This window comes from Gavialis gangeticus, unplaced genomic scaffold (assembly GCF_001723915.1).
Source record: "Gavialis gangeticus isolate Ggan-Ray unplaced genomic scaffold, GavGan_comp1, whole genome shotgun sequence".
Lineage (NCBI taxonomy): Eukaryota > Metazoa > Chordata > Crocodylia > Gavialidae > Gavialis > Gavialis gangeticus.
The window spans coordinates 1,214,840-1,226,092 of NW_017729022.1; the positions used below are offsets into that span (position 1 = coordinate 1,214,840).

The 11,253-nt window shown below is 42.3% G+C and overlaps 1 protein-coding gene across 1 annotated transcript in view; it reads right to left on the reverse strand.

Annotated features, from left to right (window-relative positions):
• MET (MET proto-oncogene, receptor tyrosine kinase) overlaps positions 1-7,756 on the reverse strand; it is a 114,751-nt gene extending 106,995 nt beyond the window's left edge. The window contains exons 1-2 of the mRNA XM_019514538.1: positions 7,574-7,756; positions 91-534 (exon numbers count right to left, since the gene is read on the reverse strand). Of these exons, the coding sequence (XP_019370083.1) occupies positions 91-519 (429 nt within the window). The 5' untranslated portion in view covers positions 520-534; positions 7,574-7,756. The remainder of the gene's footprint in view (positions 1-90; positions 535-7,573) is intronic.
• Between the last annotated feature and the right edge of the window lie 3,497 nt (positions 7,757-11,253).

Consider the following 11,253-nt stretch of genomic DNA (forward strand, 5'->3'; position numbering starts at 1 on the left):
AGGGCAGTTATATGACTCTCCATCCATCTGCTTTGAGTACATGCAATGCACTTCACTTTCTATGTCTGCAGGGTTGTCGGGGTGAATGATGTGACGGTGACATATACCCCTACTTGCACTACCACAGCTGATGAGCTGATCATCATAGTATGTTTCTAGGAGCAAAGCCATGTTGACATTGTCTTTCCAAATGCTACTGGATAAATTGGCTTTATCTTTGCAGTCTTCACAAGGTGCACAATCAGGGTTTTCCAACACAGGCCCAGTCTTGTACACAGAAATGTTATGAAGGGTTTCATTTAAGACATAAATCTTGTTGACTGCTCCAGTGTAGATGTGATGGTCATATAAAATTATATTCTGGATTGGCGTTTCTGCAATGAAATTAGGGAGATGATACTTGGCACTCATATTCATCTCTGATTTTATAGCTGCTTCTTTACACTGTTCAGTGCTTCTCTGCACCAAAGCAAACAGGAAGACAATTATCCCAGATGCAGATACTGTTACAGACTTCATTGCTGTAGATTTTACCTGTAAGATATATTTAAAGACTGTTTATAATTCATTTATTGAAACTTCAGTTTATCTAATACCAGAGATATGCTTCTATGTTAACCACACCCATTTTAAGTGTTACAGTTTTGCCCTGTGTTCATAGTGTTGTTCTACAGTTTTGTCATTACAACGCCTTATGGCAGGGGTGTTAAAAATATGGCCCACGGAGCCCCCTTATTCAGCCCACAGTGCTGTTCCTGTGGCTTATAGCTGACCCATTCGGTGCATGCCAGATTAGGGCCAGGATGCATGCCACATGCAGTGCCTATTCCAGCTGGCCCAGGTAGTAATCTGCATAAGACACACTCTCTGGTCTGTCTGAGACAAGTGCCACATATGGCATCTGGCTCCACTGGTCCAGGACTGTGCTGCACATGGTGTCTGCCCTTGCCAGTCCAGGCCTGTAGCGCATGTGGCCCCCATTCCAGCCGGTCCAGAATCTGTGCTGCACATGGCACCTGCTCTGCCTGGACTGGGACACGAGCCACAAGTACTGCCTGTCCAGTCTAGGTTGTGAGCCATGTATAGCACAGGTCCCGGACCAGCCAGAGTGGGTGCCAGATCCAGTATGTTGTGGGGAAGGGGCCATAGGTCTCCTGCATGCCTGATCTGGCACCTGCTCTGGCTGGTCCAGGACCTGTGCTGCATGCGGTGCCCATCCTGGACAAGTCAGAGTGGGCTCTGCATAGGGCTTGTGCCCTGGACCAGGCAGAATGGGTACTGCATGTGCTGGATCAGATGTGCGGGCAAAGGGTTCTGTGGGCTTGATCTAGCCTACTGTCAGGGACTCTGAGCAAGCAGACCAGCCTGGGACAAGGAATAGTTTTTTTAAGGAAGAATTTCTTTACTGTTTGAACCCCCAAGGTCTGGAATAGCCCGCCATTGGAGGTGGTTCAAGCACCTACATTGAACACCTTCAAGAGTAAATTGGATGCTTATCTTGCTGGGATCCTATGACCCCAGCTGACTTCCTGCCCTTAAGGCGGGGGGCTGGACTCGATGATTTTCTGAGGCCCCTTCCAGCCCTAATGTCTATGAAATCTATGAAGTACTGCTGGGGACTCTGAGCAGGCAAATACCTCAGCCTGAGCAGGTAAGACCAGTCTGAACCAAGTACCTCAGCAACCACACCTGAAGTAAGCCTCAGCAAATGAACTGTGCTCCAGTTTAGAAGCAAAGACCATCCTGATAAGCTGCAAGGAGTACTGCCTGTCCATTTAATACCAGCTGGGGCCCTGGGTTTGCAGGTCAGTCAACAGTTCTGTTGCAGCAAGCCTCCTCGTTTCTAACCATGGTTTTTGGCTTACTTCTGGACTTAGGCTTTGGATTTCCTTACGGATCTGTTTCCTGGCTCCTGATCCCGGTTTGGCTCTATTTTCGTACTTTGCCCTGTAGATTGCCCTTCAGATTGGTAATTGGCATCTGATCCCTAAATCCTGCCCCTGGATTGTGTTGGGAACTCGACATCTGGATTTCCCTCTGGTTTTGGTAATATTGCTCCCATGCTATGACCTAGCTCCAGGCCCCTGCTTTCCCTCAGTGGTCTAACCATTGGACCAGAACACCTACACCCTGGTCCCTCACAGCTGCAAAGCCAACCCCATGCTGTTCACTTGGCCCTTGGAGCTAGGTGAGCTTGACCCCACTACCTTATGAATACCTATTGCACTGGGCCTCACACAGCTCCCAGAAGCAGGGGCTTAAGCACTGGTGCACTGTGCTCAAGAAATGGAGAAACTACCATTTTAGCTGGTCTACTTCTACACATACACTAAAACAAATCCGACTAAAATGGTTTACACAAAGCTAGTCCTGAGATGTGCTGAAAGCAAGCCTGATCTCAGCACTGTTATTGGCATACATGCAAAGCAGCTATAGCACTTCAGCATGTGGAAGTAAGGCATTCTGTAGGTTTTTCAAGGGGAAAATGTTTTGTAGTAGTTGTTCAAGAAATGCAAAATGAAAATATTATCCCTGAAACCTTCTGAAGATACTATTATGAAACAAATAGACTACTTTTCTTCTTCTTTGCTAATTCTTCCACCATTTTTATTGAAATGGCTATTGATATTTTTCACTAACAGAACCATTCTTTTCTCCACAAATAAGTCTTCAATAAAAGACCATTTTTCAACCAAAATGGTTCTGACTGAAACCCCCCCCCACACAGCTATTTCTCTTAGAAAGGTCCTTATCTGAAGTTAGACATGCTTTTCTAATATGTTATGAAAACATTTTATTCATTTGCATGGTGCTTGATGTTTGCAAGTTAATTTTAGGCACTGTAACACAGTAATAGGTCACTTTGGGGAACCTTTAGAAGACCCAGGCAAATGACTGTATTGTAAATAAAGAGACAGCAAGTGAATTACAGCCACGGAATGATGAAATCAAGAAATGTAGCACTTTTCTTTTTTACTTTATTCCACACAATTGTTTCATGTGGTTTTAAAAAAATCAAAGGCCCATGAATAGCACAGTATTTAAACTTTCTCACAAGACCAAATACATGAATTGTGGTTGGAGTATTTTGGTTCAGAGTTGAATTCTACTCTAAGTCACACCAGACGTGGTTCTGTTAATATTGTGCCACAGTTTCTAAGCTAAATTTAGCTTCCTTAAGACGAAAGATAAAAACACTATGGCCACATGCTGTTTAGAGGATTTTGGGAAAATATAGTTTGTCTGTAGTTCAACAATTGTTATTGATAGACAAATGACAGCAACCATATTGGATCTCTAGGGACCTAAAGAAAGACTTGAAAGAAACAAATAATAATGGGCTGTTTATCGACTTCATTTTAAAGAAAATTTCTGGCTAAAATAAACCCTTATCAACCAGATTTGTTTATGTATAAGTCTATATCATCCATATTTTTCCTTAGAGCTTTACATTTCTGGCTTACATCGTTAAGCTATAAAAACAGTAATTTTTTTCTAATCAGAAAACTGATGTCTAATTAGAACTTCCTAAACTGTATGGCAAGAATTGTGAATAAGGGTGGGAAAGATATCAGCCAAGAGACTTTCAGGAGTAGTCTCCAACACATACTAGTAAAGACCAGTCTTTTTCAACCTTTTTAGACTTAAGGCACCTCTGGACAGACTTACAGCACCCCTCGGGAAATGGCAGCTTAGTTTTCACCCTTCTTTTGACTATAGAAAGAATAGCAGAGCAGTCTTTTTGTTGCAAAAAACTCAAGCCTAACAGTGATAACACTGCATGACGTCCTTGAAAGAATCTTGAGGCTCCCTGGTTGAGAATCACTGAGTAAAGAAAAATCCACTTATATAGTAGGAGCAGTAATAAAGACATTATTTTAAAAATCATCTGGCACTTTATGCTCTTAATTAGAGACAGCACAATAATGTGGAGAGCAATAATAGATTGATTAAAATAATTAGGTTTGATATAATTATAAAATAACCATAACTTGAATTATTCAATACATATCTGTACAGTACACCAGGTGCTGGCTCTTAAGTAGCACAGACAGAAAATGGGTTTTCCATCGCATTTTCTGTGATGATCTTCTGAAGGTTCTGGGGGGTTGAAAAATCTAAGAAAGAAATCTCATAGCACCTTCAGCTCTTAGCTCATCACAATTTAGAGTAGGGATAGTGCCTGGTGAGTAATTTCAGGGATCCTGGTTTTCTCTGTTTATACACTGAAAATTTTCTGATAAAAAATTGTTAAATTCTCTGAATAAAAACACTAAAATTTGTGTTTTTCCACAATTAAAATGAAATGCCACTATACGTACACGTATCAGTTGAAAACAATATTTTTTTTTTACATATTTACCATTTTAAAGCAATTTGGAAGCCTACCAGTGCCATAATTATTACAATAAAATAAATTCTAAATACCTATATATTCTGGCACTTGATTTTTTTTACCATGGAAAAATCGGAGCTCCCCATGTCTGCTTTGCTCACCAGAATCCAGGTCCAGCTGCAGCATCCCTGCCCCTGCTTTGTGGTGCTGAGCAGCCTTGATATGCCAGTGCCCTGCCCCTGATCCTGCCTATGCCATTGCCCCTCTCTCCCCCATTCCCCAGGCCTACTGGTGCCCCTTGGTCCTGACCCACAGCCCCCAATCTCTGCTGTTGCCCCTCTCTCTCAACCCACATCTCCCTGGTCTTGCCAGTGCCCCTCACTCCCATCTCACGGGCCCCCATCCCCCCAGCCCTACTGGTGCCCCTTGCTCTCAACCTGCAGTCCCAAGTCCCTGACAGTGCCTCTCACTCCCAACCCACAGCCCCCCATACTCCAAGCCCTGTTGGTGCCCCTTACTTGCAACCTACAGCCCCCTGTCCCCCAGCTGCCAGGGATATGGGACTAGGGACCAGGACCAGGGCCTGCAGCCCATTGCTTTCCTCAGCAGTGCCTAAGCCCGGGGTGGTGCCTGCAGGAGTTGGCAGCTGTTGTGGCTCCAACAGAGCCCTTGTGGGATGGGGGGGCTGAGGTGGGCTACCCCACTGTGGCCTCAGGGCTCCCTGCCCTGCTGCCCTAGCCCCAGGGCCTCTGCAGCCCAGCTGGTGGGACCCAGAATGGGAGAGCAGAGTGCGGGCAGAACACCTGGTGCCACCACTGCTGCCAGCAGCCCTGTGCCAGCCTGGTAGCAGCAGGGGGCACAACTATGCATTGCCAATCTTGCTGCTGCCAGGTGAGCAGAGGGTGCCTTGCCATCATAGAGGAGCTGAACCAGGGCTCCTGGCGACAGCACCAAGTCTCCTGGCCCTGCTCTGCTCTCCCATGCTAGTTCTTGTCTGCTGGGCCGTGGAGGCCCTGGTGGGAGGGCAGCAGAGTGGGGAGCCCCGAGCCTGCAGCTGGCAGCACACATCCACCCCACCAGGAGTGGATGCACAGCAGTGTGCACAGCAGTGGGGAGCCAGCCTACCCACCACCCCCTGGACAAACCAGCTGTGTCTCTGTCCCACAACCCAGCCCCAGGTTCCACACACCATCCCAGCTGGACAGCACCTCCAGCCCTGCCCCACTCCCTCCCTCCCTGCCTCACTGTGAGGTCCTCAATCTGTCCTCCCCACCATAGACTTACCTGGAGGGAGCTGCAGGAGATGTTCACCACCTTGCCTGGCTGTCACGTGCATGTGTGCGCACGTACATGTATGTGGCACCTCCAGCCTGACTGCCCTCCTCCCACTCCCTCCAGGCCCTGGGGCTAGGGCAGCCCCTTGCAGGCTGGTACTCTGTCAGCATGAAGGGGAAACCCTCTGTTTCCTGTGTTTTTCTCCTTTAAAGGAGAAAATTATTTAGAGGAAAAAAATCCACATTTTTCCGTGATGAACGGAAAACCTGGATTCCAGGTAATTATTCAGGGGGTGAGGGAAGCAGGGGAAAACTCTTTTTCTCTCTGTCTCATCCTCCCTCTCTTTGTTTCTCTTGTTTTTACCAGGCAAGTACATTACTGCAGAAAGTTTCCACAAATTGGCATTTTCTGATAAACACCTGTTTCACTGGAAAAGTCCCAATCAGCTCTCCTACCAACATAACATAGAAACAGACACATCCCTTGACCTAGTATGATTACTCTCTAATGATGGAGATGACAATGATTAAGGCCTACAAACAATAGTGAGGGAAATAGCAGGACAGATGGACAAGAAGCACAGGAATAGAGTCACAATGTCGTTTGGCTGCTATGCAAATATCTTGCTAAGTGTAATCTCCAATACGTTCTTGTTTTAATGTATTCCACAATACTTACAAAACTCTTTTCCATCCAACCTTCTAAAATATCCCTGCAGGGCAAATGTCACCCTGGCTATACACTCTAAGCCCTATCACCATCTGTTCCTCTGTGTGGGCAACACATGCCAGGAGTTTTCCTATGCAGACCTCTGTAGAGTTCCATCTTTTCATCCTCAACTTCAGTGTGTGTGTACAGACACTATGGGAGATGATTTCCCATAGTAACCTATCCTTTTTAATTTCTCACACTACAGACCTTATGCTTCTAAGAACAGAAGGTACGTGCCCTGCCCTCGGTTGGACAGAAGTGATGCTGTTATGTTAGGGGGTACAAATAGAGGAATGGATGAGGGGGTCAGAATGCACCTTCTGTTAGAGGTGTGCATCTCGCATTTCACAGTTGTTAGGCCATTTCAGCACTTTTCCCAGCAGGGAGACACTGTGACATGCAGTGCACTTTTGTATCTGTATTTGGCCTGGAGACTGTCATCACTCCTTCAGACTTCAGCATTTTAAGTCATCTCCTAAATTCAGGGCTACATCCCTGCACAATGTTTTATTTGGAGATAATCTTGAAAACTTCTTAAGGGCCTTATCTAGTGAAAAATACAGTAACTTGTCCCTCAGATGTGGGAACTATTTGAGAACACAGGCTCTTAATCAACAAAGCACATATCTTTAATTTGATTTCAGGGAGCCTTATGCACTTGTTTAAGTGTTGTGTGGAAACAATGCCATAATATGCATTCAATAGGTTTCATATGCTGTTGGCTTCTGTGTACAGGTACAAAATACTAGTTATTACTTTTCAGTTGCTGAGATGAATGAATCTGTCAGTTTTTAAGTGACATTTTGATGATGGATGCTGCTTGCGTTTTTGTACCCTCCCTCTGACTTGCTTAACACCATTTCTGTTATTTTTCTAAGTATTTTAGTATTTTTGGCCTGTGGTTTTTGCTTTTGAGCTATTTCTGGGGTTGGATTCTCTCTTTTGTGAATGGGTATTTTCCAAGTTTGTGTCATGCTACAGCCGTTTTCGTTCTTCGACTGACACTAACTCATATCACACGAGACAATGGGTTTTGGTCAACCATTACTAGTGGCCAGCAACAAGATGTGTCATACCAATAGTACTAGCACTCTTAAATTGTGGTTGATGCTTTCTCAAACTATTTGATACTGGGAGCTTATGTGCTAATGACTAACATCCATCAATACCAGCTTGCTGATAGCTTACTTTTCCACTGAAAAATTTCATCTCAACTGATGGACTGCATACATAAGCACTGAAGTCCAATACCTTGTCTTGATGGCCAGGTGGATATTACCTGGTACTATAATGATATTCCAGACATGGGCTGGTTGCTAGATCGTTTCAAGGCTGCAGCCTCTGAAGAAGCCATGAAACTCTGTTGTGCTTGTCCCATAGCACTGGTATTGACAAGGTCCCTTTTCCTTTTTTAGTTTGAGTGCACTGCATGAAACCAAACACACTGAGAGAATGAATTTGCAGTCAGATTTTTGCATGTTGTTCGGCACATTTCAATTTTCCTTGCTTTATTATATAAAAGGAAATGACAGTACTTCTCCATTAAATATGGAAATATAATGGTGCACAATGGCATATTTACACCAAAAATAATGACTTATTTTTAAGTCATTTCAAGTTAGATGCAGTACAGGCACAACCTATGATCAGCACATACGCACACAAATGCACAAAATGGTAGCCTCTTCTAACTTCTAAACAAAAGTAAAACACAATAGTTATTAAGAAAAGTGTAGGACTTCCTGTTACTAAGAAACCATTACTTTTACAAATACAATGCAGAGCAGTTCCTAGAATGCTACAATGTATTTTCATAACTGCATATCATCACTATAGAAAAACTGATTTTATCAAATAAATTTACACATAATGCCTCAAGGTTCAGTATTCTTGGATTTTTATATTCTGTTTATTCATTATGAGAAAGTGCTTTTTGTTAGACTAATATGCAAATTATGATAAGGCTGAACACAAGTAAGCTCTTAGTGGGTTTGTCTTCACTATACTGTTTATCTCGAGTTGACTTGACTGACAGCATCAATAAGCACAGCCATATTTAGATACGCGTTAGAAATGGTTAGAAATATTAGAAAACAATTAGAAATGGTTTCTAAGACTGTGTCTACACTGTAAAAAAAGCTATTTTTAATTTGGGTAGACTAACACCAATTAGCAAACACTAATTACAGCAAACTCAAAGTACAGTGAAGATCAGGGAACTTGCATTTTAACTCTGCTTCAGTTAAGCTTATAGGGAAGTCCAGGGTTGAACTCAATTCAATTTAAAAGACCAGTTCCTTTGTCTGCTATTGTCTTTTAATCTCAATTAGCTAACTTGGGTTAGCCAACCTCAGTTAACAGGGCACTGTTTTCTACATAGTAGAGCACACCTTGACATGGTACATGTTCCCAATGTAGATGTATGGCCTTCCACCACCACTATGGAGCACCCATTTCTAACTGAACTGGTGCGATGTACTGGCAAAGCAAAGGCTAACCAGAGTGAGATATATCAGTATGTGGGGTAGTCCCTCTAGTAAGCTATGTGCATAGTAGAGAAAAAATGGTAAAAGAGCAATGGTGGAGTAGGTAGAAGCTGAAAGATCTACTACTAAATGAATTGGTCAGTTCTTGTGACTGGGGAGACTGCATTCATTAGTTTGTTGAGCTGATCTGGAGGCTCTTTGTAAGATACAAGAGAACAGTACAGTAGAAATCAGATATACTTACAATCTCGAGTATTTTAGTCGACTAACAGGTCCAATATATTGTTATAATTCTGAATATCTTACAGTAAAAGTACATTCATTGTTTTGCCAGGTTTATTTTTAACAGGTACTAAAATGAAAGATCATGAATTTATCCTTTACTAGAGAGGAAATGTTAGTCTTTTACTCATTTAACATTAATTTCCTGTAAGTATACTGCAGTACAATACAGGTCATGGCATTTTCTTTTGAAGCCCACTGGAGTGCTTAACATCCCAAAGCCACAGTAGGTCTTGCATCTCTGGCACAACTGGATTTATTGAATTGCTTCTGGTAGTGATGGGTTACAATGGCACTATAGGTTCCCCCATAATGGACATCAACAAGTGCTAACTGGTACATTCCAAATGAATGGAACAGTTCAACAGTGATGCATTGTTCAAAAAGCCTAATTTAAAAGGTGGAATACAGCATCCCTTCTTGAAGTTCAATGGGACTACTCGCCTGAGGAAGTGCCAGTCAGTGTAATGGATATGAACCGAACTCATAATGAAAAGAGACTACAAGGAGACTAAAAATATTGAAAGAATAACTGCAAACCAAGAAATAAATGTATAAAAATACATAGCTTTAATTTCTAATATGTGATACCATTAACATTTCCATATGGATTGAGACTTGTAAATACAGTATTGGTAGTTGTCCACATCCAGATGCACAAGACTAAGGAGCTTTTCTTTAAAAAGGTATTATGGCTTAGCAGAAGCAGGACAATAGAAGGTAGCTTTGAACAATGTAACACTATTAAACTGTTCTGTTCATTTGGAATACCAGTCAGCATTTGCTCGGGTTCATTACAAGAAAACCTGTGGTGTTATTGTGGTTCTTTACCATTAGCAACACTGAAATAATTCTAGTTGTACTAGAGGCTCAAGACCTGCTTTAACAGCAAATAATTTGTCCTGGTAGCAAATAATTCAGTAGAACAACTTGCATATTCAAGTAATTTCAACATAAGGGTGGAAAACTGGGTCTTGGGTCCTGAAGACTGGAACAGGCACTCTGTCATGTCATATTTCATGTTGTACACACCACTAGTTAAAATCCAGAACTAAGATAATGCTTACAATGAAATAATCATCCTAGCAAATAGGTCTGCACTAACTCAGTTTATAAATGGAGTGAAGGTGTGGCTCACATGGAGTGGACTGTAATAATTTAATCTTGCTGTGACAAACCAAGGTCAGTATAAAAAAGTCAATATCTCAACCAAACACAGGTGGCAAAGCAAACACCCAGGACATTTCCCCATACTCAGTCAAAAGCTGCTGGGAATCTAACTATACGCTCAAGCTATTTACTTCAGAATCAAAAAGTGTATGTGCATCAGCAACCAAATAATGATAGACATAATCATATCCACTGCGTATTTTAGGTGGCCTAGGCTGTAACCAGTTTATTTTTAATCTGCACATCATTCACATGCTGAAAGTCGCTCAACTGTAGCCTCTGGATTAGAGGAGATGATGTTATGAAGCAAGGTGTCATCAGCATATTGAAATCCCTTCATTCCGTGTCTCCTCACTAACAATCCTTAAAGTCCAACAGACCCATTGATTAAGATGGGTGAGGCTGTAGCTCTTTCATGTCAGCCCTTACAACAGAGAAACAATTGTTCAAAACTACCCAAAGGACCCTCTGAAGGGGTGGGGAGGGGAAAGCAGATAACTACATTTCTTTCACAGCTGTGCCAGACAGATAAATTCAGCATTGTGATATTATTATATTACATATGAAACAAACAGGAACTTGTAGACAAGTAACTAGCTTTAATGTATGCTGATCTGATCCTCCATGTGGGCTCTGTGTACAGATAACATACTGTGCAAGCAACAATTACTGACGTGCATGATATTTTTTTGAAATTAATGACTGGGTAGAAAGAGTTATTGGCTCAAGTACAGCAGCAATCCCCAGGAATGCCTTGCACCAGCATCCTAATTGCTATTATAATATTTTGATCATATCTATATGCTCCCTTGGTTACTCATTGTTATCAACCTTTGCTTCTCTTTCATTTTATAAATCATTCCATTCATATTACCATTCCAGTTTGTAAGGTTGTTAGTTTTGCTACAAAAAGGGAAAGGTTTCCAATACCTTTCCTGTATTTTAATAGAGATGTGGGCATGCAGCATAAACTCAAATGAAGGTAAAAACTAG